This window comes from Haliotis rufescens, unplaced genomic scaffold, assembly GCF_023055435.1.
Source record: "Haliotis rufescens isolate VD_foot unplaced genomic scaffold, xgHalRufe1.0.p SCAF_27, whole genome shotgun sequence".
NCBI lineage: Eukaryota > Metazoa > Mollusca > Gastropoda > Lepetellida > Haliotidae > Haliotis > Haliotis rufescens.
The window spans coordinates 546,939-574,870 of record NW_025963968.1 but is presented as its reverse complement, the minus strand read 5'-3'; the positions used below and the strand labels follow the sequence as shown (position 1 = coordinate 574,870).

The 27,932-nt window shown below is 37.9% G+C and overlaps 1 protein-coding gene across 12 annotated transcripts in view; it reads left to right on the top strand.

Moving 5' to 3' along the window:
- Positions 1-27,932, top strand: part of LOC124119305 (nuclear hormone receptor HR96-like) — a 259,199-nt gene that overhangs the window by 207,126 nt on the left and 24,141 nt on the right. For 2 of the 12 annotated variants that reach the window (XM_046481782.2, XM_046481779.2), the window contains exon 1: positions 13,194-13,565. The exons of the other annotated variants lie outside the window; for them this stretch is intronic. In XM_046481782.2, the coding sequence (XP_046337738.1) occupies positions 13,456-13,565 (110 nt within the window). In that variant the 5' untranslated portion in view covers positions 13,194-13,455. Of the gene's footprint in view, positions 1-13,193; positions 13,566-27,932 lie in introns of those variants that run through there. 12 annotated transcript variants of the gene reach the window in all.

Sequence of the window (27,932 nt, the reverse complement as noted above, 5' to 3'; positions counted from 1 at the left end):
TGACCTGTCAGACTGGTACAGTCTTCCTAACAACATCCTACAACTTTTTTTACACCAAAGAAAATGACTTAATTAGGGTATTACAGCTTCCTTTCCGGTATAGATATTGTTTGGTTCTAGGTTGATATGCAGTTTTTATGAGTGAAACACCCTAGAGTAAAATAATTTGATAATTAGCTAATTTTCATTCTAATAAAAAAATGAAACTGGAAGATGTGAAGTTAAGTGATGTTAATATCAAAATGAAATATTATTGTTTATTTCTGATGCAGCAAAAGCATGAGCTGGCATTCAAAGAACTACGTGGATGTGTTCTTTGGGAGTAAATCATTTCGGTGGCAGGATTTCTTTCCAAGCATGTTTGCATTTTTTTGGCAGAAATGAACATAAAAGTAGAGGGGGCATATCCAGACTGAGTTTTTTCTGCCATAAACTACAGCAAACTGTCGGCACACTCGGCTGTGACCTCTGTGAGTGCAAGATTGACAGCTTGTGAGGGGAGCTGGGACTGGGGAGGCAGGCTGCAAGGGGGTACAGTGGAATCAGGAGCCGTAGAAGGGGGGGGGGGAGGTTTTCGTTAGTTGTGTTGAAGATGATGGGGAATTGTGGTGAGGTTGTGTGAATCTTGAGTGAGGAATGTCACTCAATGGAGTTGCTTGTGGTTTACGGTTTGCCGATTTCTGCCATCTATCCTATGTGAAGTTGTAGACCAGCTGTGCTGCCAATCATAGAGTTCATGTCATGTGGAGGAGCACGGGTGGCCCAGCTGTCTAGTTCGCTGTGCAGAGTTGTGTCCCTTGGATTTGCAGGAACCTATAATCGTCTTTCTATATTTTGGAAAGTTAATGATTCTACTTTGTCTTGTTTAGTTATCAAATCATGAAAACATTTCTGTGAAAGTTTCATCATATTGAACGTCAAAGCTGTGATAAAACAGTTGCCTATCCATTTGTCCTCTTTTCCTGTTTATGCACATTTCCATTAACCATGATGAGGCGTTAGGAAAGCAGTATTTGTCCACGAGTACTGTATAAGCCTGTATGTTTGCACATCTGTACATGGACAAGCTGTAGCCTACGTATGTCCTTGAATTTCAGACTGATTGATGACTATCGTATTGGTGGAAGAAAACAAACAATTTTAAGCACATAACTGTATGATTCAATGAATATTTCATATCATGTTTTGGTGAATCCTTCCATTTTTTTGTTTAATTATATAGAAACTCAAGTAGGGAATTAAAACTATTCAAATAAAGAAGTTGAGAATATGTCAACAAGTTAATCTTCCCCGAAAGGCATGTGTATGTTTACAATGGTTTTGTCATAATAGTAGAAACTCAGGTCAGGAAAGTGAAGTAATTGTCAGGAGAGGCTGTCTGGATATCTGATTTGCCTTTGCATGTGTTTGTGACAGGTGCCACTGGTGGGAACTTTAATTTCATAAAAAAATAACCATTTATTCATAAAAAGTAACTGTCAAACTAAAGAAATATTGTTTGCTCTGTAAGAGTGTATGCTTACAACCATATTGGCATGCCTCCGTGAAGGTTTGGTCTTCAACAATCCCTGTTTGTCATAAGAGGTGACTAAGGTGATTGTGTAGTCAGGTTTGCTGACTTGATTGATGCATGTCTTTGATTCCCAACTGAGTACACTGATGCCCATGAAGTCAATCACTGGATTGTCTGGTCCAGACTGGATCCTTTTACAGACTGCAATCATATAGCTGGATGTTGCTGAGTACAGCATTAAGCAACAAACAAACCTATTGGCATGGGTGTTTTATGCAGCTCAGCTTGGGTCTGTGATAATGTTATGTTGATGTCATTTGTCACTACTGGTACATAGAGATCATTCATGTATCCTGGTTGTTAGGACTGGTTCTGCATCATGCATCGCTATTGTATTTGTGTTGGCGGTAGACAGTTTTTTATTGGTGGTATGTTGTGTTAATGTCTACAATAATTCATGTATACAGCAGAAACTGTTGTTGGTTCCACATTTTAATCAATTTAATATTATGCAACAAAACTCACACAAGCTGTCCCCCATTCCGACTTCCCTCCAAAATGACACTCAGTTTAACATATTGTTCAATGCAGTTTTTAACCTGGAAGCAGTCCCTAGGAGTTCAAATATGATATAAAATCTCTGCAATATATTTATTTTCCTGATCCTTGATGTGTCCCAATAGCATAAGGCTACTGAAAACCTTTCTTGTTTTCAAACATGAGACACTGATGTCTACAGGTAGTATGAGACACTGATAGTTGTCTTCAGGTAGTATGAGACACTGATAGTTGTCTACAGGTAGAATGAGACACTGATAGTTATCTACAGGTAGTTTTAGACACTGATAGTTATCTACAGGTAGTATGAGACACTGATAGTTATCTACAGGTAGAATGAGACACTGATAGTTATCTACAGGTAGTTTTAGACACTGATAGTTATCTACAGGTAGAATGAGACACTGATAGTTATCTACAGGTAGTTTTAGACACTGATAGTTGTCTACAGGTGTAATGAGACACTGATAGTTGTCTACAGGTAGTATAAGACACTGATAGTTATCTACAGGTAGTATGAGACATTGGTAGTTGTCTACAGGTAGTTTTAGACACTGATAGTTGTCTACAGGTAGTATGAGACACTGATAGTTGTCTACAGGTAGTATGAGACATTGGTAGTTGTCTACAGGTAGTTTTAGACACTGATAGTTGTCTTCAGGTAGTATGAGACACTGATAGTTATCTACAGGTAGTATGAGGCACTGATAGTTATCTACAGGTAGTATGAGACACTGATAGTTATCTACAGGTAGTATGAGGCACTGATAGTTATCTACAGGTAGTATGAGACATTGATAGTTGTCTACAGGTAGTATGAGACACTGATAGTTATCTACAGGTAGAATGAGACACTGATAGTTATCTACAGGTAGTTTTAGACACTGATAGTAATCTACAGGTAGTATGAGACACTGATAGTTATCTACAGGTAGAATGAGACACTGATAGTTGTCTACAGGTAGTATAAGACACTGGTAGTTGTCTACAGGTAGTTTTAAACACTGATAGTTGTCTTCAGGTAGTATGAGACACTGATTGTTATCTACAGGTAGTATGAGGCACTGATAGTTATCTACAGGTAGTATGAGACACTGATAGTTATCTACAGGTAGTATGAGGCACTGATAGTTATCTACAGGTAGTATGAGACATTGATAGTTGTCTACAGGTAGTATGAGACACTGATAGTTATCTACAGGTAGAATGAGACACTGATAGTTATCTACAGGTAGTTTTAGACACTGATAGTAATCTACAGGTAGTATGAGACACTGATAGTTATCTACAGGTAGAAGGAGACACTGATAGTTATCTACAGGAAGTATGAGACACTGATAGTTGTCTACAGGTAGTATAAGACACTGGTAGTTGTCTACAGGTAGTTTTAGACACTGATAGTTGTCTTCAGGTAGTATGAGGCACTGATAGTTATCTACAGGTAGTATGAGACACTGATAGTTATCTACAGGTAGTATGAGACACTGATAGTTATCTACAGATAGTATGAGACATTGATAGTTGTCTACAGGTAGTATGAGACACTGATAGTTATCTACAGGTAGTATGAGACATTGATAGTTGTCTTCAGGTAACATACGATGTTGATTGTCTAAAAGTAGTATATTATGGTCACAGTTGTCTTCAAGTAGTACCAATATGAGACAATGATTGTGAAGACCATGACTTGTTGACCATGATAGGTTCAGGACAATTAAGTACCATGCATGTCACATTCAAATTTGTTTATACACATAAAACACACATTTAGTCCCAAACCATTTTGAATTTTAGTGAGTGTCAATATAACTATTCCAGGTGGAGTTCGCCAACAAACTGTCTAATGAATGAATATTTAATCATAATCCTTGTGTTTCTTTCATGCTAGGATATCAAGGCAATAATTGATTTGTGTGCCCTGCGTGTCAATATTTAAATAAGAGATCAATGCCAGGCCTATGACACAGACAACTCCAGGTAGACGTCAATAGAGCGTCTATTGCGCCACTGACAAGCAATCATTGCGGAATGAATTTTGTGTTGTCAGCTTCAGTAGATAAATTACAAATACCTACATCAAACATGAATTTTTATGGCTGACTAACTGGGTCATCTGTGACATAATTGTTTATTTAGGACTCCTATTGTCTGTGGATCATCAGGCTTGGTGTTTAAGAGACAAGGCATATCTTTACTGTGACTGTTATATTGATCCAGAATGTCGGGATATCAATACACGTGGGCCTATGAGCTCTGTTTACCTAGCATGAAGTACTAAAGAAATGTAAGCCATCAGAGTACCAATGACACAATATGACAAGCCTACCGTCTGTAGGTTATAGGAGATAATGTTTGCCACCAGGTAGATATGGAGCTAGTCACTGAAGGAGATCACTGGTTATTTGCAATGCAAAGAGCAGTGATTTAAGTATCCAGAAACACATACTGCTTGCTGTTATAAAAATGGATTACTGTGTATGTTGCCTGTTGATGTAGTTCAGTTTTTTGTGAAATGCTGTTTTTGTATATTAAAGACTTTAGGTGGTGGGGTAGCCTAGTGGTTAAAGCATTCACTCATCACACCAGGGGCCCGTGTTCGATTCCCTGCAAGGTTGAAATGTATGAAACCCATAATTCCTTTGAATACCCTACCTCTGTTACATCATTGCTACTCCTGATGATATAGAGGTAGTATTTTTAGAATTATGTACAATGATAACTATTGTTTGATTTCTAGTGTCCCCCATAGTGATAATGCTGGAATATTGCTAAAAGCAGTGTAAAACCACTCACTCACTCCTGAACAGTAATAACCCAAATAGATATATTGTTAAAAAAGCTTAAGTGGAAACCACAATCTCCTTTTGATTTTAGTGTGTGTCAAACAATTACATTAAGAGCACAGCCTTTTGACCTTGAGATCTCATTCCAGTTCAGCAATGACCTTCATGGACCTCACTTTTGACCTCACCTGTGATTGGGTTGACCTTTTGTCAAAGTGAAGGGCAGTTCATATTCACCAGGTTCCTGTGATGTAGAAAGAGATTTCAATGATGTCTCAGTGAGATGAGAAATTGTAAGAATCCCAATTGTAATTGAAGTGCCTTGAGTCATGTTGGTCAGGTCACCTGGGGTTATATATAGCTGCAGCCAGGGACTTGAGGAGCTGGGATGTGGTGGTGTGACAACACTCTGGTTACGTTTATTAGCCTTGTGTCTGTTCCCTCCCTTATGATTTACTGATTCTAAGCTTCCGGTACAGTAACACTCTAAGTCAGTCAGAGGACGTCTTCAGGAGTCCCAGGCAAGCAGACCCATTGTGGTCCCAGGGCAGAACAGGTCTCCTGGTGTCACATGTGGACTAAGGATTGAGTGGTTAAAATATGTTACCTGGCAGATTGTGTGACTGGCACCATGGTTTGGATTGTTGGTCATGCTGTCAATCACTGGTTTTACCTTGATTGTTTATATGCCACTTTGATGAGGCTGGACTATTGCTGACTTGACAATCTTCTGTTTATATGCCACTTTGATGAGGCTGGACTATTGCTGACTCGACAATCTTCCACGGTCCTCTGCAATTGTCTTTTTTTCCACTATTTTGTTATAATACCTTCTCTAGAATATTAACATGCCCTCATACCCCTCATACCCCTGTGGTGTCGTGAAGAGTCTGCAGAAGTGGAAGGTCAGTGGTTTGATCCCCGGCCACATCATACCGAAAGATGTTAAAGGATAATACTTGTTGTTGCCCACGCACGCACGCATGCACGCACGCACACACACACGCACACACACACACACACACACACACACACACAGCTATATTAATGATGTTAAACCCCATTCCATCTCCCCTGTGCTTTCATTGTGCTCATTGCTCCCAAAGGCCTCTGTACCAGATATTCTGGTTTAACAGATGTCGGTCACCAAACCTCACCTTTTACCTTATCACAAGTAGAAAATTATAAGGATAACAATATATTCTTTATGATGACATCCGGAGATATTCTGCATGATTTATCGAAGAATTATTCAAACCTGTCAGAATATTAAAGTTTTTATTGACTTTCCCACTGTTTGTTCGTATTTCATATGCGACACTCTCCATTTCTCAAAGGAGAAGTTTCAAGTACACAAAGTTTAAACAGTCCTAGCTGTAGTATTTCAAAGATATATTTTTGTTAGACAAACTTTAGAACGTACAATTAAGACTAGCATTTGCTTTATTTTTCTTGTCATGCAAGACATTTCCTGGAATCTTGGGAGGACTTGAGGCTAGAGAAATCAGCTTCCATATTTCCCCAGATCGTGTACATCTGTCTGGCTGTTATGTTTGTAACAGAACTCGGGAGCAAACCCCCACCCCCCCCCCCCCCCCCCGGGATATTTGGTACACCACTGCACCAGGTTGACCTGTGCTGGTTACAAGGACCACAAGGCCCAAATACCCCTGGTGTTGACAGCCTGCCTGATGAGGCCAAAATACCTGCCATTTTTCATAAACGTCACTCACGCTGAGAAGTATTGCGATTTGTGGTGGCTCCCCAAAAACTTATTCCATTATCATGGCACTCATCTTCTTCTCGTTCTGTTCAATCCACATGTCAGTTGGCGCCATGCCAGAAATTGGAATGCCTGCAAACTTACCCCACTGCAGTTAGATGTATAGTAGGATGCGCAGGCCCTGTCGGAATTAGTCTAACTTTGGGTCATATGAAGCAGTTGAAACGTCATCTTTATAACTGATGCTCAAAACAATTATCCTTGCCAATGGGGTTTCCACAGGGTAAAAACATTCAAATGGTTCAGGGATAAGATTCTCATAAAGTATTGGTGTTGAACGAGATGTGTGTGAGGAGGATCTGGTACGGAGGATGAGGCACGGAGATGTTTTGGTGGCGTGGAGAGGAAGCTGATAATAACTCTTACAACGCGAGACCCGGCGAGTTCAGTCGACATGATATGGATGGCACTTGCAGTAGAAAAACTGACATTAAGCTGTATGTATAAGATGACGTGATGCTTAGTGAAAACAAGATATGCTGCAGTGTCAGTGGCATATGCATGTACTTTTGTGTGCATTTTTCTGCACTGCGTAACCCGATGTTGGTGCAGTTCAGTCTGACACGATTCCAGGTCCTCCTCTAGCCTTGCTCCAAGGCTGTACTGAAAGATAAGTCCATGGATGGGTACTAATTCTATCCTCCTAAAAGTAAAGTCTAGATATGTGGACAGTCTGAGGACTCATGTCTTTAAAAGGAACAACTTGTTCTTATTATTTACATAATCTATAATTATGATTTGAACTTATTATTGCCTTGTGACTTGTGCATGTCTAGTTCTCCCAGTGAGAGTGTTGTACCTAGCATGTGATGATGGATTGACAATGTTATTGTTACAAATCATATCTTACTCATATAAGTATATCTCTGACACATGTACATTACATTGTTTCTCCACCATATTCTTGTATACATATTAAGTTTCATTATGTAAGAAGGAGGTAATTGACATGAATAGGTTCAGGAATAAACAAAGCAGGTAATAACTTTTTACTTGTTTATTGTGTTCTAGTCAGATAAACTTTATTTCTTATTCATCAAGAGTGTTGCAAGTTTATTCAGAAATGTTTTGTCTTGTTATTGTCATAGTACTCCTCAGTATTTGTGTCAAACTGACAGCTCGGTGGTGCCGACTAACTGTCACCCAGCCACGAATCCGAACAGTTTAGTCACTGCGCTATGAAGTAGAGATGTCTTCAACAGCATGCTTAACTTTGCACACAAACATCGCCATTATCATCTGACCAAGTAAATGTGTACAGATTAATGTATTGGATCAATATTATTCTTCATAAATGATTGCTAGATAGACGTATTCAATCAGTGTCTGGACAGGCAAATATTTTGTAAATCCATAGCTTCATTCAGCACAGGCCCCTGATTGTGGTGAGACAGGCCTGGTTCGGGCGGTGTTCAGGCCAAGTATGCAGTAATCATATTAAGGTTGTCATTACCAGCTAAATATTTGCTGAACAGAGGTTCGTTTTCTGTGCCAGAGAACTCAGGTACTTGGAGATGTTGTCACATTTAGCTGCCCTGAAGATAGGGATGGACACATTTAACAAAGTCTGAAAAACAGATCTGTATCATCTGCATGAAATTGGGAGGATAGTTTTCATCAATCATCAAATTATGTGTCAATTTTCACCACACCAAATACAGCAGACTGAATTTAGGATGAATGAAAACTGCTATTTTACCTTCTGACAAATGAAATTGACTTGTGGTTTATTTGGGAGTGTGGAGGGTGTGATTTCCATTGGTTCAATTTTTCACGGACTTCCTGAACCCATGTTTACGTAGATGCCTCCACCTTCCATTGCAGCATGAGTCAAAGGTTAGCGGGATCCATTCATGACACGTCGAGTATCAACTTCTGGTCATCATAGCAGACGGAATCGTTTACGTCATGGTGTTTGACCACTTTGCCATCAAGGTGAAGGTCATTTGAGTGTAATCCGCGTAACAGTGGTAGTCATGTTTCCTGCGATAACGAGATTTTATCTACAGTGACACTGTCAGAGTCTGATGCTGGTGTCTGTGTGTACCATGCACTGCAGTACTGTAGAAACTGTTCTTTGGGCTTTTGTACAGTTCAGATTACAATATAGAGAGTCCATGATTGACCTAAACCTCAAGTTATTCAGTAGTGGCTTGAACTGTGTCAGTTGAGGGTGGGATGGCCTAGTGGTTAAAGTGTCCACTCGTCAGGCTGAAGGCTGGGTTCGATTCTCCACATGGGTTTTATGTGAGAGATTGAGTGGAAGGGTGGCTGGGTTGAGTGAGTCGGTGGGTGGTGACTGACCTGAAAATTGGTGAATGAGTGAGTGAAAGATGTTAGTGAGGGAGTGAATGTAGTCTTGCGTCACTTTTAGCAATATTCCAGCAATATCATGGTGGGGACACCAGAAATGGGCTTCACACATTGTACTAATGTCCGGAATCGAACCCAAGTCTTCGGTGTGATAAGCGAATGTTTTAACCACCAAGCTACCTCACCGCCCGAGTGAGTTATGGCAGTTGGATTGTTGAGTGAGTGAGTGAGCAGCAGTTGGATTGTTGTCACCAATCCAACTGCCACTCACTCACTCAACAATATCCAACCGCCACTCACACACTCAACAATCCGTCCGCCACTCACTGACCAATCCAACCGCCAGTCACTCAACAATCCACTCACTCACTCACTCACTCACTCACCCACTCACCCAAGGCCAATACAGATAGGGATCATCTGTTGTGATGGAATGACATTGCAAGGTCATCTAACAGTGAATGGAGATAGGTATGTGCCGAGTCATCAGTCAATATTCCTATCATATTGGAATCCCGATTATCTGTCCCATGACCTGACGAGGTGAGGGGTCACACTGTTGATAAGCAGTTAGTTTGTCCTTAGTGGTGAAATAATGCACGATACTTCCTGTTCAGCTGCATCTTTGATGACAGGATTTAGATTACTCATATGAATGTGGTGGCCAATGTTTTGTTGTGTTTTCCTTCTGTTTTTGTGTTCATTTAGAGTTTTACTATTACATGCCATTCACTGATGTGTTTCTACAGTAAACTACGTTTATAACAAACATGATTATAATGAATTTACAGATATAACAACTTATTTTTTAGTCCCAGCCATGTGTTACGGTTACGAACTACGGTTATTACGAACAAAAATTAGTGTTCCCTTTGAGTTTGTTGTAACCGTAGTAACCGATGGAGCCGATGGAGCCGATGGAGCCAGGCTCCTCAGGGTAACAGGTACAATGGGAGGGGTTTGTCAGATCCTCATGTCATGGTGGTCACATGTGGAGATAGGGTAGAGGAATTCTCTAAGTAATGACTCCATCTCATTAAAACTACCCGTAAATAGCCGGACATAACTTGCCCAAACTTCAGAATCCCTCTCCAGCTCACCCTGAGTAAAACATGACTGGCTTCTGTGTTGTCTTCTGGGAAATGTATTTGTGTATGTCAGTATAATTAATATACACACCAGGAAATATCCTTAAACATTTATTTCACATCATTGTGAAGGTCTTTTTAAGTTTCCACAGTTCAAGGCCAGAAAGCTTTCAATAACATTAATCCTCACATTCGTTATTTTTCGTTTCATGGGTCGCTGCCCCTACTGAAAAGCAGCAGGAAAAGAAATAAATTAAACTAAATTCTTTTTTTTTTATTATGTCTCCCGCTAGTGATATAGACCTTCTTATACAATATAAAATGTTATATATAAGTTCTATGTCAACGTCACTATCAGTGATTCAAGAGGCCATCTGCAGTTTCAACTCCATGTCAGAATGACTTTCATATAAATGAATAAATGATTGACGTAGCTATTTATTTTTATTTTTGTTTCATCCGACCTTGTGTGGAAAAACTGGAATAATTCATTGAAACATAAAATTAAAAAAGTGTGGCCTTAGTGCAGATCATTTTGTGTGATATATGTAACTCAACCCGTATAGTCCCTTTACAAGTAAACATAGTTTTGTGTGATATATGTAACTCAACCCGTATAGTCCCTTTACAAGTAAACATAGTTTTGTGTGATATATGTAACTCAACCCGTATAGTCCCTTTACAAGTAAACATAGTTTTGTGTGATATATGTAACTCAACCCTTATAGTCCCTTTACAAGTAAACATAGTTTTGTGTGATATATGTAACTCAACCCGTATAGTCCCTTTACAAGTAAACATAGTTTTGTGTGATATATGTAACTCAACCCGTATAGTCCCTTTACAAGTAAACATAGTTTTGTGTGATATATGTAACTCAACCCTTATAGTCCCTTTACAAGTAAACATAGTTTTGTGTGATATATGTAACTCAACCCGTATAGTCCCATTACAAGTAAACATAGTTTTGTGTGATATATGTAACTCAACCCGTATAGTCCCTTTACAAGTAAACATAGTTTTGTGTGATATATGTAACTCAACCCTTATAGTCCCTTTACAAGTAAACATAGTTTTGTGTGATATATGTAACTCAACCCGTATAGTCCCTTTACAAGTAAACATAGTTTGGTGTGATATATGTAACTCAACCCGTATAGTCCCTTTACAAGTAAACATAGTTTGGTGTGATATATGTAACTCAACCCGTATAGTCCCTTTACAAGTAAACATAGTTTTGTGTGATATATGTAACTCAACCCGTATAGTCCCTTTACAAGTAAACATAGTTTGGTGTGATATATGTAACTCAACCCGTATAGTCCCTTTACAAGTAAACATAGTTTTGTGTGATATATGTAACTCAACCCGTATAGTCCCTTTACAAGTAAACATAGTTTGGTGTGATATATGTAACTCAACCCTTATAGTCCCTTTACAAGTAAACATAGTTTTGTGTGATATATGTAACTCAACCCGTATAGTCCCTTTACAAGTAAACATAGTTTGGTGTGATATATGTAACTCAACCCTTATAGTCCCTTTACAAGTAAACATAGTTTTGTGTAGGATTATTTTGATGATATATAGTTTCATTTTAGAGAATTTGGCTTGGAAGTTTGAGTGAAACTACTCGTTTCAACAATCATTACTTGATAAAGACCCTGAAATGTGACTCCCAGCAGGTTTTGAAGTCACTTAGCAAACAAGGAATTAATTTCTCCAGAGCAGGATGTTTGGAGGAAGGTTCCTGTTCTGTATATTTGTAAATACCACCGTGATTGGAGAGTGCACATTTCTAGTTCTGACAAATTTTTGTGACCTGAATTTAGAGAAGGCGGTTGCACACACACACACACACACACACACACACACACACACACACACACACACACACACACACACACACACACACACACACACACACACAGCTCACCTCTCTCCATCACCCCTCACACCCTCTCCCCCTCTACATCATCCCTCTCCCCCCTCTACCCTCCCTTTCCCCATCCCTCTCCCACATCAGTGTCATAAACATGTTATCAGACACTGTTTTGGGGTGTTATCATTACTTGTTTATGAAACATTTATTACATATTTTTAGTAAACAATTCCAGACTTCATGCTTATGAATATGAGATTGACATGATGCCATATAAAACGTGAATACAGAAATATTACTGGTTTCTACATGATTACCCAATTCTTCAATAATGTACTTGTCAGTCCTACTGTCAGTCCTACTGTCAGTCACATTGTCAGTCATACTGTCAGTCATACTGTCAGTCATACTGTCAGTCCTACTGTCAGTCATATTGTCAGTCATACTGTCAGAAAGTGGATGACAAGCCCATGCAGGAGTTCTTGCAGACTAAAAACACCTCGCTTCATGCTCTACAAACGTGCGAGTCAGTTCTATATCGTCATCAGCGTTTATGTAGGTATTACCCAACATTCATGCATAATAATGACCTCATTATAAGCAGGCAGGCTGATTATGATGTTCTGTTCATCAATTCCTGGCTTGGTTATAAGGATCTTGGTCACTGGCAGCCCCGTCTCACACACACACACATGTCGCAGTCCCTCCCTCAGTTCCTAGTAACGTTGAACATAAGGGTCTCCATGTCCTCAAATCAGCTGACATAAATCCGTATCCCCCCTGTGCTTTATAATGAAGTACAAGGGAATGGCATAATGCGGGTTATCACATGGTTTGAGTCATCAAGTTGTTGCTTTGAGAAGAGGCAGATCTATTAGATAACAGGGGGCAGGGTGGGAGAGCAGCTGATAAATGTCGGCCCAGGCCGGACGAAAGCAAATTGGACACTGACATACTAGCTCCAACTTTGAAGTTAACAGTCCTATCTTACAGCTAAGCCCTTGATGGCTCTGGTGTTCGGTGGAGCATACTTTATGTTCTCATTCCCTACCTGTCGTTAAATGGCTTGTTCCACGAGGCCCATTCTGTATGTATGTAGACCTGGAGGCGGTGCCCATAGCATGGCACGGTATTGAGTCCAACCAAGCCGGCGTGTGATTGGACGGAGGCGGGGAAAGTGTACCAAGTCACCCCAGGAATATCGTTTGTTTACAAAGCTTGGAGTGGTGAGAGCCCATTCTCGCCTGAAAACCGTGGCCTTCTCAGCGAGCTCCTCTCTCTGTCAAGTCGTGCGGGGAGCCTGCGTGTGTGAGTGTGTGAGGTGAAGCGTGAGGTTTCTCTACCCTTCTGGCCTAGAGAGTTACTTCTAGGCTTTCAGTGAATCCAGTTGGTTGGACGTCAGCCTGGTTGTCATCGTGCGACATTACCACATATATCGACATTGGACTGTTGGGACAGTATATTGTGGATTCCCAGACCATATGATATCATAAGGTTGTTGTGGTTAACTCTTTGTGGACATATTAAGCAGCATCATGTTTTCCGAGTACGCGGGACCCACACAATATCATGCTCATCCCCGGCCCAGGATGGATGCAACAAATGACGTGTTCACATGTCTTTTCGGGGACCTATTCGTCAAATGGTAAGTCATTCAGAATCAAACACAACCCGAATGTCAACAATACTACAGTTCACGTCATACCAATACACTTAGTATTTAGGAAACAGACACTCCTTGTGAAGTTTCAACAAGTTTTTTAATAGGTTTGGGTGTCTCGTTCTGGGTCGCCATGTTTTTAGTGTGGGTTATACCAGCACGGGGATTATCGAAGCAGTGTAGAAGACAAGTACATACCAGAGGCCGAGGATGTATGTGTGACTGACTTGTGACAGACATCTGACTGCAGTCAACATATTCATAGTGGATTCTGTAGACAATGACAGTATGACTTTTAAGAATTTATTAAGGACTTTTATTTCTATCATTTTAAACATAGATATAAATACTTGTTGAAATTCTCTGTTTAAATGGTTGAATCAAATCTTGTCAAAATAACTTGATTTCATAATAGTTTTAAAAACATGTTTCATATTGTTAATTACTAAACATGAAACAAATATTTATTTTAGATAACAGGGGGTACCACTAAAGCTACTTTGCAATATATTTGCTCGATACAAGTAGTGAACATTTTGTTGAAATGTATGATGAGATAAGAACCAATTTTTGCTAAATTCTTAAAGTTTATACAGCGTCTGAAATGTCATACAAATTGCATGTAGAACTTTTTGGATGCCATATTTGATTGTTAAGTAGAAGACTGTGAATCAACACGGCTCACAAGAAGTTATTACTCATGCCCCTCCTCCACCCGAAAAAGAAAGAAAAAAAAAGTTAGCCACAGAGTTTATTTCAAACTGGATAAATTCTTTATCATCACGGATGGTTTGGGAACTATTTCCACAAAGTAAAACTTTTCTCAAATCAATCTTGAAATGTTTTATAACTTAGCAAAGAGCAATGTGTGATAATTTTCTGCTTTATTTGTAATAGTTGTCTGATAGAGATTGAGCCACATTAATGCAAAAAATAATTTGCTGAAATTGTTTATAGCTTAAATGTGAGGTGTTTGCAAAATACATATAAAAACAATTAAATTTTGTATGACATTTTAGAATGATTTTAAATTATTATCACAAAATTGACAGGTGCTAGCGTGTAGATACTTAATACTTAAGATAACTGTTATGTTTATGGTGTTGGTTTAAAACCATTACATTCCATATTACACGCCACTATTTGTTTTGTGTGGAAATGTGGAAAAGTGGGGTTATAAATCCCCGTAATTAATTTCTACTTGTTGATGACACATATGGTACTTATCATCGTGTCTTTACCCAATAAGATCTGATACATGATTTGCATAAACAGGACTGCTTCACACAAGTGCTTCAAACTAGTTGTTGGGTAGACATTACAACCTTTGTGTGGGAGAACAGCGTATATATATTCCTTGTCTGGAAACATGATTATTGTCAGCCTACATAAGATTGGTAACATATTGTAAAGATAGATGTCATGCATAAATTGTGGAATTATATTAAAAGGAAAATAAAGAATGCCATGTAAAATTAGGCAAGTTCCTTTGATGTTTTGTGTTCTCAGTATGGTGGGAAAATTGTGTTTCATAAAAATGGTAGCACTTAATCAGCAAAGTGGAGCCAAGAAGGTGAACCAGCTATTACTAAGACTGGATAAAAGAAACTGGAACTGCTATTTGTTCCATAATGACCTTTGGCTTGAAAGGATATTACAAGTTAAAGTAAAAGTATGAAATTACAAACATATTTATGTCTAAACAATATTTTCATATTTTTATAATGCAGTTTAATAATATTTGTAATATACTCTTTAAAATTTTTGCATACTTTTATATAAAATAGGAAAGCAAAATTCTCCACGTTTCACTGTCCCTGAATGAATACACAGGGCCTATTGATTTATGGAGACATAAATGACACTGAATGAATTTTTATGACATGATAAATAAAAAAAGGTGCCCAACGAAGGTAATATAACTCCTTAAGGCTATGTATACTAAGAAAATATTAGTTTAGTATGGCAAAATATTCTCCACATTAAAAACTGTGTCAATTATTGTACAGAAACATTATTCTGATCTACACTGGAAGAGCCAAGCTGAAATAAACAGGCATACATCTAAAAAACGGAACCTGCATTTCTTGACCTTTGAGCAATGTGTACCTCCCCAGTGAACTACTAGTTGTTCAAGTTTTAAAAAGATTGAAGGTCGCCTGCTGAAAATATTTGGTCCTAGTGTATGCTGAACCTGTTGTTATTTACGCTGAGTAAAGTTTTCGTTACTTGACAACCAATCTCCAGATATCAACGTTTCTGTGATTCCAGAATGTGAAATGTTTGTCAACAAATTTGGAAAAGAACTACTTGTCAACTGGCCATGTACAAGGCTTCATGTTACATAAACCATGACTCAAAGAATAAATATGATGTTCCAAGAATGACAAATCCCTTCTGATAATGATATTGATAAGAGTGAGTTTAACATGCCTTGGAATGGAGTTTTTGTGTGATCTTGTGAGAATTTAAACCAATCTTACAAACTACTCTCACAATTACATGCCACTTCTAATTATCAAATATTGACAGAAACTTGTGGCCACATTTCTGTGTACAATTAAATTCATGATATTTGACCACAGAAAAGAAACTGTTTTGAAACGGGGACAGTTTTGAACAAGGGCAATGGTGTTTAGTTTTAAATTTATTGAATCAGACATGTTTTCTGTAATTTTCACAAATGATTTGTAGATGATTATGAATTAGGAAATTATTTTTTTGATGTTGGTAATTATTTTTAAGATATTGTTTTTCAAATATAATCAAAATCTGCTGGATTTTATTTTACTTTTTGCTTGCTTGGGAATGACCTGCACCTACTACAATAAACAGAGTTAAAAAAATGAAAGTAAAATTTTGATGTACATTGAGATTACGAAAAGAACAATTTTACAAAGGGGTCTTTTGTTTTTTAGTTTCAAATTCATTGTTGTAACAGATAGAAAAAGAATATATACTGTCATACCTGCATTTTCTTCATTTTATCCATTTCTTACGTACTATAATCAAAATATGATTTGTTTGTTTTATATACAGTGCATTATGATAAAAAAATATTATTTTTTTATATGGGGTAATTTCAAAAACATTTGATCTATTTCCAAAAGTGTTACTGCAAGCAGGATGTAAATAAACAGATGTCAGTTTACCCATTTGGTCGTGTGGGCTGTGGAGTATATCTTGTGTTGTCACTATAGAGGGGGAGCACCTGACTGAGGATGGTGGTAGCTGTATCGCAGGTAGTGGGAAATGAACGATCCACTATGCAGACAAATCTATCAACTTGATATGATAAACACATGACACAGTAATATTTCTTTATCGCATATTGCTACACAATGACGTTGGTGTACCGACAGCCATGGGACGGGTCAGCATGAGTCCGTCCTTCACACTGTGATGTGATAGGCATAAAATGATTTGTCATCAGTGTGAAATGCATGCATGACTTTTTGACGGCCATTTGACAGTAAAATATCACTGGATCCTACCTTGTGATCATGAGGTTCAGAAAGTAAGGTATTTTATGTTAATAATCCTAGGTTAATGTTTGTATTAGATTTAACGGGTCTTGAATCCTTCAATGAAATTTTTATCTTCAACATGATGTTGATTGATATATCCTTGAAAGATCCAGTAGGGAGTGTCTCTAACAGCAAATAATATTTCTATTTATGAACGTATAGACATTTTATGTTGGTAGATTCAAAGAAATTGTTTTTGTAGAATTTGATATGTAAACAGTAAAACAAATTGGGGGTTAAAATAGCATTTAAACGAATCAGAATAGGTTTTGGGGGAGAGGTAGAGGTAGATGATGTGTTGAAGGGGAGGTGGATGTGTTGAAAGGGTGGATGATGTGTTGAAGGGGTGGATGATGTGTTGAAGGGGTTGATGATGTGTTGAAAGGGTGGATGATGTGTTGAAGGGATAGATGATGTGTTGAAGGGGAGGTGGATGTGTTGAAAGGGTGGATGATGTGTTGAAGGGGTAGATGATGTGTTGAAGGGGAGGTGGATGTGTTGAAAGGGTGGATGATGTGTTGAAGAGGAGGTGGATGTGTTGAAAGGGTGGATGATGTGTTGAAGGGGTAGATGATGTGTTGAAGGGGTTGATGATGTGTTGAAGGGGTGGATGATGTGTTGAAGGGGTTGATGTGTTGAAAGGGTGGATGATGTGTTGAAGGGGTGGTTGATGTGTTAAAGGGGTGGATGGAGGAGTATTGTAAGATGGCCTTATCTCAGACTAAGCTTGTTTATTACAAAGCATGGCAATATTACCAAATCACATCATCCAGGATAAGCTCAACTGCCTATAAACATATCTTCATCCATACAAAAACCAGCTTGTTTATAGCACAATAATTGTGTGCTTGTTTGGATAGAAGTAGTATCTATTTACGTCCAATTACTTTTACATAGAGGCATTAAGTCGTCCATTTGACAACCAGTAATTTCAGTGGTCGGGTAGAACCTTTCACTGTGGAAATAATTGCTACCTTAAGGAACCTTATGTAAGAGTTCACCAGGGTAGCCATTAACAAGGTTTGGAAAATGTCCTATTTGGGGATACATTCAAATTGTGAGCTTCAGCTTCTGGGGACTTAAGAAGCTAAATGAAGCATATCGCGTGTTATAAACATGGGACTTTTAGCTTTATTCATGTCCCTGAAAAGTTTCACTCGCCCTAAAGCAATTTCTATGGCTGCTTCTGAATGTTCCACAACTTATATTATCTCTGGCAGTTCATGTTGTACTCTGGGATGCCTGTTGTAGTCAGTATGGAGCCATATTGAGAACTCCTTTTAGATTTCATGTTGAGTTGATGATGTTAAAATACGAGGGGAAAAGATTTATTGTCTGTCCATGTGAACATAAACATTCAAATCTCAATCAAAAGATTATCATTTGAGGATACCATTAGTTTAAAAAAATTGTCTTTTATGAAATCCTTTCATATTGGGATTACGCTGTAGATTTTTCAGCTTGAAGACAAATGGGGATTTGATTGCTGTCAATGTGTGTACTTAATCCATAATGAATTAGAATTCCTTGGTTGCGAGGATGAGCAGGCAGCCAGGAGATATGTCATTCTTGTAGAAATAATAACACAATCTGAAGCTGTTGAAGCCAGGATGTATGAAAGTATTAAAATTCCCAGATAGCCCCAAAGGAGTGTAACTTTATTAGGAGACGAGGACATTGAGTAGGACAGGGTTCTATCCTCTGACCCCGCTTCTTACAAATCTCGAGCCTCTCTGTTTCACTATCTCCCTTCCCTGTCCACCTCACCCACTCCACCCCCTTCTACCACACCCACCCACCTCCTTCTACCTCACCCACCCCACCTCCTCCTCCCCAATATTGCTGTCTGCAGCCTAAATGGTTGTTTGGTTTACAGGACATTTTTGTTTACTAATCAAATTAGTAAAGACAAATGTATACACACACAAATTTGTAAGGTTTTTCTAAACATTAGGTATGATTTCATAATGATTGTGGAAGTGTTATTTTTCCTACATTATATCTTTTTATTTTCAATGTATAATGCTTTATCCTAAATATAGATTGTGTTTCCTAAAACGCAATTTAACACAAAGCCCCCATTCTTCAGTCGCCATATTCTGTCTTCGTCTTTGTGAATAAGCTAAATCTTCGTTGTCCTGCCTGCAATGGAGTGAGATTACCACAGATCAGAGGGAACACTCGATCTCATATATTTTCCTCAACTCACAGTGTAAATCGCTAGCACGTCAGGGAAAGTTATTAATGTTGCCACTTTTTCTTCAAGGGCCTACAAGCGAAGTAATTTTCCTTTTTCTAGTCTAAAAATGAGGATATTGAAGTTCAGGGTTGTGGACGAATTAAACTTGGGGTGTATCAACCAGAGTCGAACTTGGTTAATTTGTCCACATTTTGGACATTGATATATCATCCAAGACCTTATAAGGTTTTCAGATGGATTAAGGATCAAAGGTCAGCATTCCTGGTTACACGAAGAGCAAGGTTGACAGGGAGAGGCCTTTTGTTAAATATTTATGTAGTTGTCTTCATGTAGTATTTGTCATCCATTTTTCTTGATGATAAATTATCAGAAACTATTAATTTCATTGAGTTTGTCGACATATCAATTCAGATATCTTTGTAGTATGTACAGAAAATTAGGTGAAAATAATTTATCAGACTTGAGTTTGAACTGTGTTGGGGTCGATGCCTTGTTAAGTGTTTTTGAACCATTAGTTATTTTTGATATCTTTATGACTTTTCCTGTAAGTCTTTGCAGGTTCCCCATGCTTGTTTAATAACTATCAAAAGATAAGTTCGTCCCAGAACCCATTTCGGTAATTACACAAGCCAGTAAGCGTTGGTAAATTTTCATTGTGTGTGGTCTGTTGCTGGGGACTAGGACAGTTTAGTTCACATAAAAACAGTGTGTCATAATTACACGACTGATAATAGTCTCCCTTACCTCATTAAATTCATGGCGAGATTTTTGTGTAGATATACTGGCACTCTAACAATTCACTTCAACGTCCTATCATATGGGTAAAAAAATTAAATTTTAAAACACTTGGTATTTTCCGTATTTGATTTTGATGAAAGAATCAGAATTTTCACAATTATTCCTTGTAATGTGTCGTTTCATGGTTATTTGAATTAGTAAAATATAATGAAATCAATCCAGAATTTGATGCTACAGTGATGGAGTGGACAACCTAATCTTGAGAGTGAAAATAGGTCCTTTGATGACCTGTTCAAATATTCAGACTTCCTTGTCTATAAGGTCAACCTTCCTAGCTCTCAAGAAACAGCTTATTCTACTGCCAAAGTTGCTTTATACAAGTAAGCTTGGTTTTAAAGAAAACACCGAACCCATTCAACACCCTTTCCTAAGTTTAAGAGCTGCAAGATTTTTTCCCATCCCTTTTGTGTAAATATGCTGTGTTTAATCACATTTCCCCCTTCTTTTCATAGGCAGTTGGAAGGCAAACAGTATGGCTAGCTCCAAAGACAGCTGTTATGTGGCGTTGCTTAGTTATTTCTGCAAATATTTTTTGTGGACCTAGTGTTAATTTGAAGGCAAATCTGGTCATACTTTTATGAGGGAGTAGAATTAGGTTAAAAAAAAATACATTTTCCAGTTTTAAGAAAAGAAACCTGGTTTCAGATACAGCACTCTACAACAAGAGATGAATTGTAAAGATGGTTCACCTGAATTTCAATCAAATATTTGCCAAGAGAATCTGCCATTGAGGACATGTGTCTGTATATAACAGTATGTCATTCACATGACTTGGCGATGTTTGTAAAGCACCAGGTTCACAAGCTTAGTTATAGTGAGACGATTGAAGGAATAAATTAATTAGCCGTTTTATGCTGGCTGTGTTGTGGGTATGTTTGTGTATTTACCTCTTGAGTGAAGCTGGACACAAAAGCTCAAATCTGGGTCCAACAGATCATTTCTTGTTTTGTGAAACCTTTTGCAATAGTGTTGCCGTGACCAGAAAAAGTAAATATGGCTATTGATTTGTGAGCATAATCTCAATGTGCAATGTTTTGTTACCAACAATTTTCTGCCTTTGGTCCAACCTTGTTTTCTATTTACTCGAAAGATGAATAACAATTAAAGATGTTGGAAGTACAAACCTATCAGTTTCAATTGGTAATGTAATTATATAACTATTTTTCATCACTCATAAAAGTGACAAAACTCTGTACATTGTTCTGTCTTAGAACACTACAAACCAACAGGAAAACCCAGCATGTTTAGACTACTTGCTCAAAGTGTTGAAAATATCTGAAATATTTGAAAAAGGTCAGCCCTCGCAAAGTCAAGTTTGGTGATTATGAGTTAACAAATATATTTTTGTTCTGACATGGAAAGTACAAAAAGTGTGATTGTAACGATTCAGAACAGAAAATATCACAAGAATGTACAGATTTGGAATCACACAGTATAGACCTCTTTTGGAGGTATTTTCCCAGCAAAATTACAAGCAGTCTTGTCGGAAAGCTAGGCTGTTGTCAGTGCAAGCTGCCATTACCATCCACCATTACAATGGACAAATCAAGCTAGAAGTTCTGATCTCTGCGATAACTGAGCTTGCGAGAAGAAAAAAAGTCTCTCTCAAAATTTCCCTTGTGCACTGAAAGGGGGGTCACAAAAAGATGGCGTCACAGGAACTGTTTTCCCCCTAAGTTGGCTTTGCCAGATGTGGGACTAAAACATTGGGATGGAAACCAAGATGCAGAATAAATACTTTCTGCCAGGATATATAGGGATCTATGTTGGCCCATATGTTGTGTTTGGCGGCCAGTTTGCCTAAACAAAAGAAGGACCTGCAGTAATGCTAACACTGCTAGAAAGAGTCACTGTTTCTTCAGCTCTCTCCGATGTAGAGTTTTTATGTCCAATTATCACGTGATTTCCTTTGTGACATGTGGTACCGAAGTTTTATTTTGGGATGTTGTTAGAGGAACTTTAAAGTGGGTTTAAAGTGAAATTCTGAAAGCACAACACTTAATTTAACATCACTTCGAAATTTAGTCTTGAAGTCAGTTTGATTATTTTTGGAAAAATAATGCCGAAAGGCAATAAGGAATTTGTGTTGGCTCTTAGCAAATGAGTCGCATGTGCCTTGAAGTATTTTCTTTCGATGTGAATATCTCATACTACAAAGTCTTACGAGTTAAGATTACCTGGTTGATAAAGGGTGATTGACCTCCTTTGGGAAGCTGTAAAGACCTTCTATCATTGGGAAGCTGTAAGTGTTAAGGTCATGGTATTCAACGAACAAATGGCTGACATCTTTAGAAATATGAGACAGTTTTGGACATTAATAGCATTTTCTTAGTGTTGACAGAGAATATGGAACATTTCTTTATTTATAATACAAAGATCATTATTCTTTTAACAACAAGTCGATAATGCAACAGGAAATTGATGTCTATTATTTGAGATGGTTATTCGCGGCTATAAAACATGCACTATTGTTTCAATATTCCAGCTGTTTTCAAGACCCATCTAGCCAGGGTTTTTTAGTTGAGGGTTTGTTTCCATTGTCGGTGCAGGAAATGAATGACTTCAGTGTACTTCTGCAGAAGGGGCCAAAAAAACATGGTCTTTTTTGCCCAGATCATATGTAGCTGTCAATCATTCATAGATTTAATTACCAACTTTCAAGTTATCTTAACATGAATGATGGATAATGTCGCAATACTCTTTCTATCTGCATTTCACTGTTATCAGGAAAAATGTTATTTCATCATATCAAAGGAAAATAAAACAAAATAATTTTCAAAATATGTTGATTCGGAACTGACTCCTGTCTCCATTCTTAGCATGCACCAAACTTCTGCCTTTCTACCTGTTTTGTGAATGACGTAAGCCGATTAGAAATATATTGTTGTCAGTTCACCAGCTGTTTGATGCAGAAGTGACAGTTTTGACAATAAGCTGTTTTGGACAGAAGAAGTTTCGATTTGAAGATTGGGCATTTAGACACTGAAGGCAGTATGGTCAACTTGAAATCTATGTCAGCCTCTGTTTTGACTTCACAACTCTACCTCCTTGCAGGATTTACAAAATAGGAACCACGGAAACATGATTAGGAGGTCTTCTAGGGTATTGACAATATGACAAAGGCTTGGTTGGCAACAGAAGTTGCATTGATGAGCTCACTAGGACGTCTTCGGGTAGAGAGCAAAGACACAATGGTAAAAGAGAGCTTAAAACCTTCCACTGGCTGAAGTCATGCTGGGCTGCTCTCGCTAGCAGAATCATTAATGGCAAATTTGGGGCTCGATATGCTTGGATGACGCCAAAACAATTGTTTCCACACTGCCAATGAAAACCCTTGCTTGCTGCTTACATATGAATGCTGCTGTTGTAGAAACACAAAGACAAAACTGTGGAGGAACGTACGCTGGCAATATTCGGCTTAACTCTCTTCATGGTGTTTTCTGATACACTTTTCTCATCCCCTTATTTAGCTGTTTCGGATGAAAGCTACTATCACCCTAAGTGTTTAAAGATCTGGTGGTCATAAACAACACGTGTTTGTTGGAGGGTCTACTACTGTTTATTTAGACCATAGGTCGGATATGTTCAGGACATGTCAATTCTAAACTGAACTAAAACTATCTATGTTTCCTTTAATCAGTGTTGTATTAGTCAGAGGGAGCAATCTGGCGTAACCTACCTCTCATACTACCTACGCTCTTCAGGATACCCATTGGTTGGCATGGCAATGACTTGGTTTAGTCTGGTCACTGGTTTCTTGATTGTGTGACAAGCTGGTAGTGAATTGAATTGGTGTTAGAAAATGAAAGGAATTTGTTACCTTAGCCAGAAAGGGAAAACTATTTACTCTCTCCAACAAAGATTGAACAATTATTTACTTGGAATTATATGCAATGAAGCTTTTGATGTCATACCTTGAAGGTGCAAATATTCTGTTGGGAACCTAACCGTATTCCTATTAGAAGCTGCTTTCAATACAACACAATATAGTGTTAACCTGAGCAGGCCAAACTACCTAAATGTAATGGTACAACACGCTCTGCTGTGTTGGATACAGAAATGATGCCCTTTCTGTCACACTCACATTAGTATTCAAGTTCTTTCAAGTTGACTTTAAGTTTGTCATCTATTGAAGTTGTAATACTGAAATTTGGACATAGGTTTTCATCTGTATATTTCTATCAAAGTCCTACAGATAAGGTGACTATTCTTTGTTGCAAATCAGAAGAAATATGAAACAAAATATATTAAAAATATATGTTTTAAATAAAAGTTAAAAATATGTGTAAATGCTTCAAATTAGTCATTTGATTTTTTAAGCCAGCTAACTGAATTCCTGTACTTTATTTAAGCCAGCTAACTGAATTCCTGTACTTTATTTAAGCCAGCTAACTGAATTCCTGTACTTTATTTAAGCCAGCTAACTGAATTCCTGTACTTTATTTAAGCCAGCTAACTGAATTCCTGTACTTTATTTAAGCCAGCTAATTGAATTCCTCTACTTTATTTAAGCCAGCTAACTGAATTCCTCTACTTTATTTAAGCCAGCTAATTGAATTCCTCTACTTTATTTAAGCCAGCTAACTGAATTCCTGTACTTTATTTAAGCCAGCTAACTGAATTCCTGTACTTTATTTAAGCCAGCTAACTGAATTCCTGTACTTTATTTAAGCCAGCTAACTGAATTCCTGTACCTTATTTAAACCAGCTAACTGAATTCCTGTACTTTATTTAAGCCAGCTAACTGAATTCCTGTACTTTATTTAAGCCAGCTAACTGAATTCCTGTACCTTATTTAAGCCAGCTAACTGAATTCCTGTACCTTATTTAAGCCAGCTAACTGAATTCCTGTACTTTATTTAAGCCAGCTAACTGAATTCCTGTACCTTATTTAAGCCAGCTAACTGAATTCCTCTACTTTATTTAAGCTTTGTGCACAGTTGTCTTAAGAAATTAATTGCAGCATTTACTACTGCTGTTTTCGTTCTTAAAACAAATTTGATAAAATCAGATGGTAAAATACCACAGTGTACAATTGAGTTTTGTGCATTTTCTTAATTTTTCAAGCGTTGTAGGCGCTCTATAGTTCGCTTTATGGAAGTACAAATTAGCTAAAAGTTCTAATGTATATGGTAAATATTTAAACTCCAAGTTGGTTCATATTGACCCCATCAGGAGACGGTTGTATGGTATTGTGTATGGGGTCTGACCCGACCTGACCCGACCCCATCGTAACTGACCTATTGCGATCGTTGACAAATTGCCAACCACACTCTATGCCCCGTGGCATTATATTAAAATAGACGACATTACCATCAGGCTACTTTAGTGCACCATGGAATACCTTCCAGCTCAATTGGGGATATTTTCAGGCAATTAAAGGCTGGGATAAAGACACAAATTGACTGGTCCTTCCTGTTGGGAAAAAATTACTTGAAAATTGAGCAAGCTGATGTTCCTAAAAATACAGATATATGTGTTGTTGTAATAATATTTGACACTGATGAATGAACAGTTCTAAAACGGTTCTAAAACAGTTCTAGGACAGTTCTAGAGCCTCCAAAATTTGCTTTGTTGATACTAAGGATAAGATCTTTTGTGCATAATAAATTATCTAATAAACTACATGTATTGAAAATACCCCTAAATGTGTTAAAACTCAAAAGGTATGATATGAATATATAGTGTAATGTTTATAGTTTATATTCTGATATTGATGTAAACCTAGTAAAACAATTGAAGCCCAGTTTGTCCTTATGTTCCACCCCTATGTTCCACCCTATGTTCCACCCTATGTTCCACCCTTATGTTCCACCCTATGTTCCACCCTTATGTTCCACCCTATGTTCCACCCCTATGTTCCACCCTATGTTCCACCCCTATGTTCCACCCTTATGTTCCACCCTATGTTCCACCCCTATGTTCCCCCCTAATGTTCCACCCTATGTTCCACCCTATGTTCCACCCTTATGTTCCACCCTTATATTCCACCCCTATGTTCCACCCTATGTGACATGTATATGAGGATTTGTAATGTTTTACTTTGTAAGAGTTTTTTGTTTGGATGAGTTGTTGCACGGTGAAGGGTGATAGTAGTTGTTGTCTGAAACAGGGAAATAATCTGATGTGAAAAGTATCTCAGTGAGTTGCCATAACAAAATAGGAATTTGATTTGGAAGTATGAATACCCTTGCTTATGTTCATTATGTTTGGGGCGGTCGGGTAGCTTAGTGGTTAAAGCGTTCACTCGTCACGCCTAAGACCCGGGTTCAATTCCCGACATGGGTACAATGTGTGAAGCCCATTTCTGGTGTCCCCTGTCATGATATTGCTGGATTATTGCTAAAAGCGGCATAAAACCACACTCACTCATTCACTGTGTTCTTTATTCAGAAAGAACTTAGAAGCAATTGAGTTGTTTAACACTTGTCTGGCAAAGTGTTTTAATTATGTGACTTGTCAGTGGAATGTGGCAAAAATGTCCAAAGAGATTCATTTGGAGACGTTTACCACATCAGATCCTGGCATAGCTAAGGGATGCAACTCTTCACAGGAACTTGTGAAACAGGAAACACATATATTGATGCAAAGTTTATCTTTGATAGAAATTAATCATGGCTGAATATGAAACAAATAATTATTGAACATGGAAATATTACAATGTTGAATGGTTCACATATCGAGATATTTTGAAAGCTAACATTTACTGCTCAGTTGTCTTGTTTATCGCAAATCTGCAAAATCCATTATATTCTGTGTTAATTCTTGGCAATGTTTCTATAATGAGAATAGTGATAGGTGGGTTATACCTGATTTCGCTTGAAAACCGGGCACATTTTGATGTTGCGTGAGCAAGATAAAAATCTTGCCAAGTTGTACTTCTTAGAGCGGAAAGAGACTTCTCAAAGCCCTGATCGCAAGATGGCACGAAGTTTGAAAGACGGGTCACCTGTCTCTGGGTAAATGTCAGCTGAATTTCGTGTAATGTTTATGTACAGGAGAGACGTCTTTGGCAATCCACAGTTGTTCTTTCAAGTCCTAAGCTGGGGCATCGCTAGAATGTTCATGTGAATGTTTACCTTAGAGCGTATTCTCCCCACATTGCGAACATTGCATCAATCCATTTGTAGTCTTTGATGTCGTTGTCTTTGAAGATTGATATGAAGCCATGTGACTCTTAAACTTTGTCTTGGACAGATTTGAGTTTGTATATCATGTACGACTTTTTCAGAGAATTGCCATAAGTTGACCATCGGTTTAAGTCTGATTTGTTAGATTATGTCCCCTTGCCATCTCCTTCGTTACGGATGTGAGTTGGTTCTGGCAAGTTTAAATGTTTCGTGTTACAATTCATTAACATTCTTTGACACCTGAGCAGGTTGTGCTTGTTGGAGTGTAACCTGCTGAACCATCATCAAACAGGATGGGGATTAAATGCTGAATAATATTCGATTTAAATTTATAAAAAACGGAAATATCTTTGATCATATCTTAACCAAGATTTTTTTTTAAATATATCATAAATCCCCCTTTGTTAAATAGAAAGTTGTTCACAAAATCAGATGTCACTAAAATGTTGACATTAATATAGGATCATTTTTTTATAATATTTTGTCCGCCATATTTTCCAACCTATCAAAAATGCCTGTTTTTTTGGATGAATATGTTCGTAAAATGCTTTATTGTTGCAAGTCAAACAAGCACTACAAGACGTGGGCTGTTTAGAATGCCTTCAGAGGACATGTCATCACCAAGAAATGATAGATTACTCTATTCCACAACTCATTGCTTTCCTGTGTACACAAATATCGATTTCCTAACTTTCAT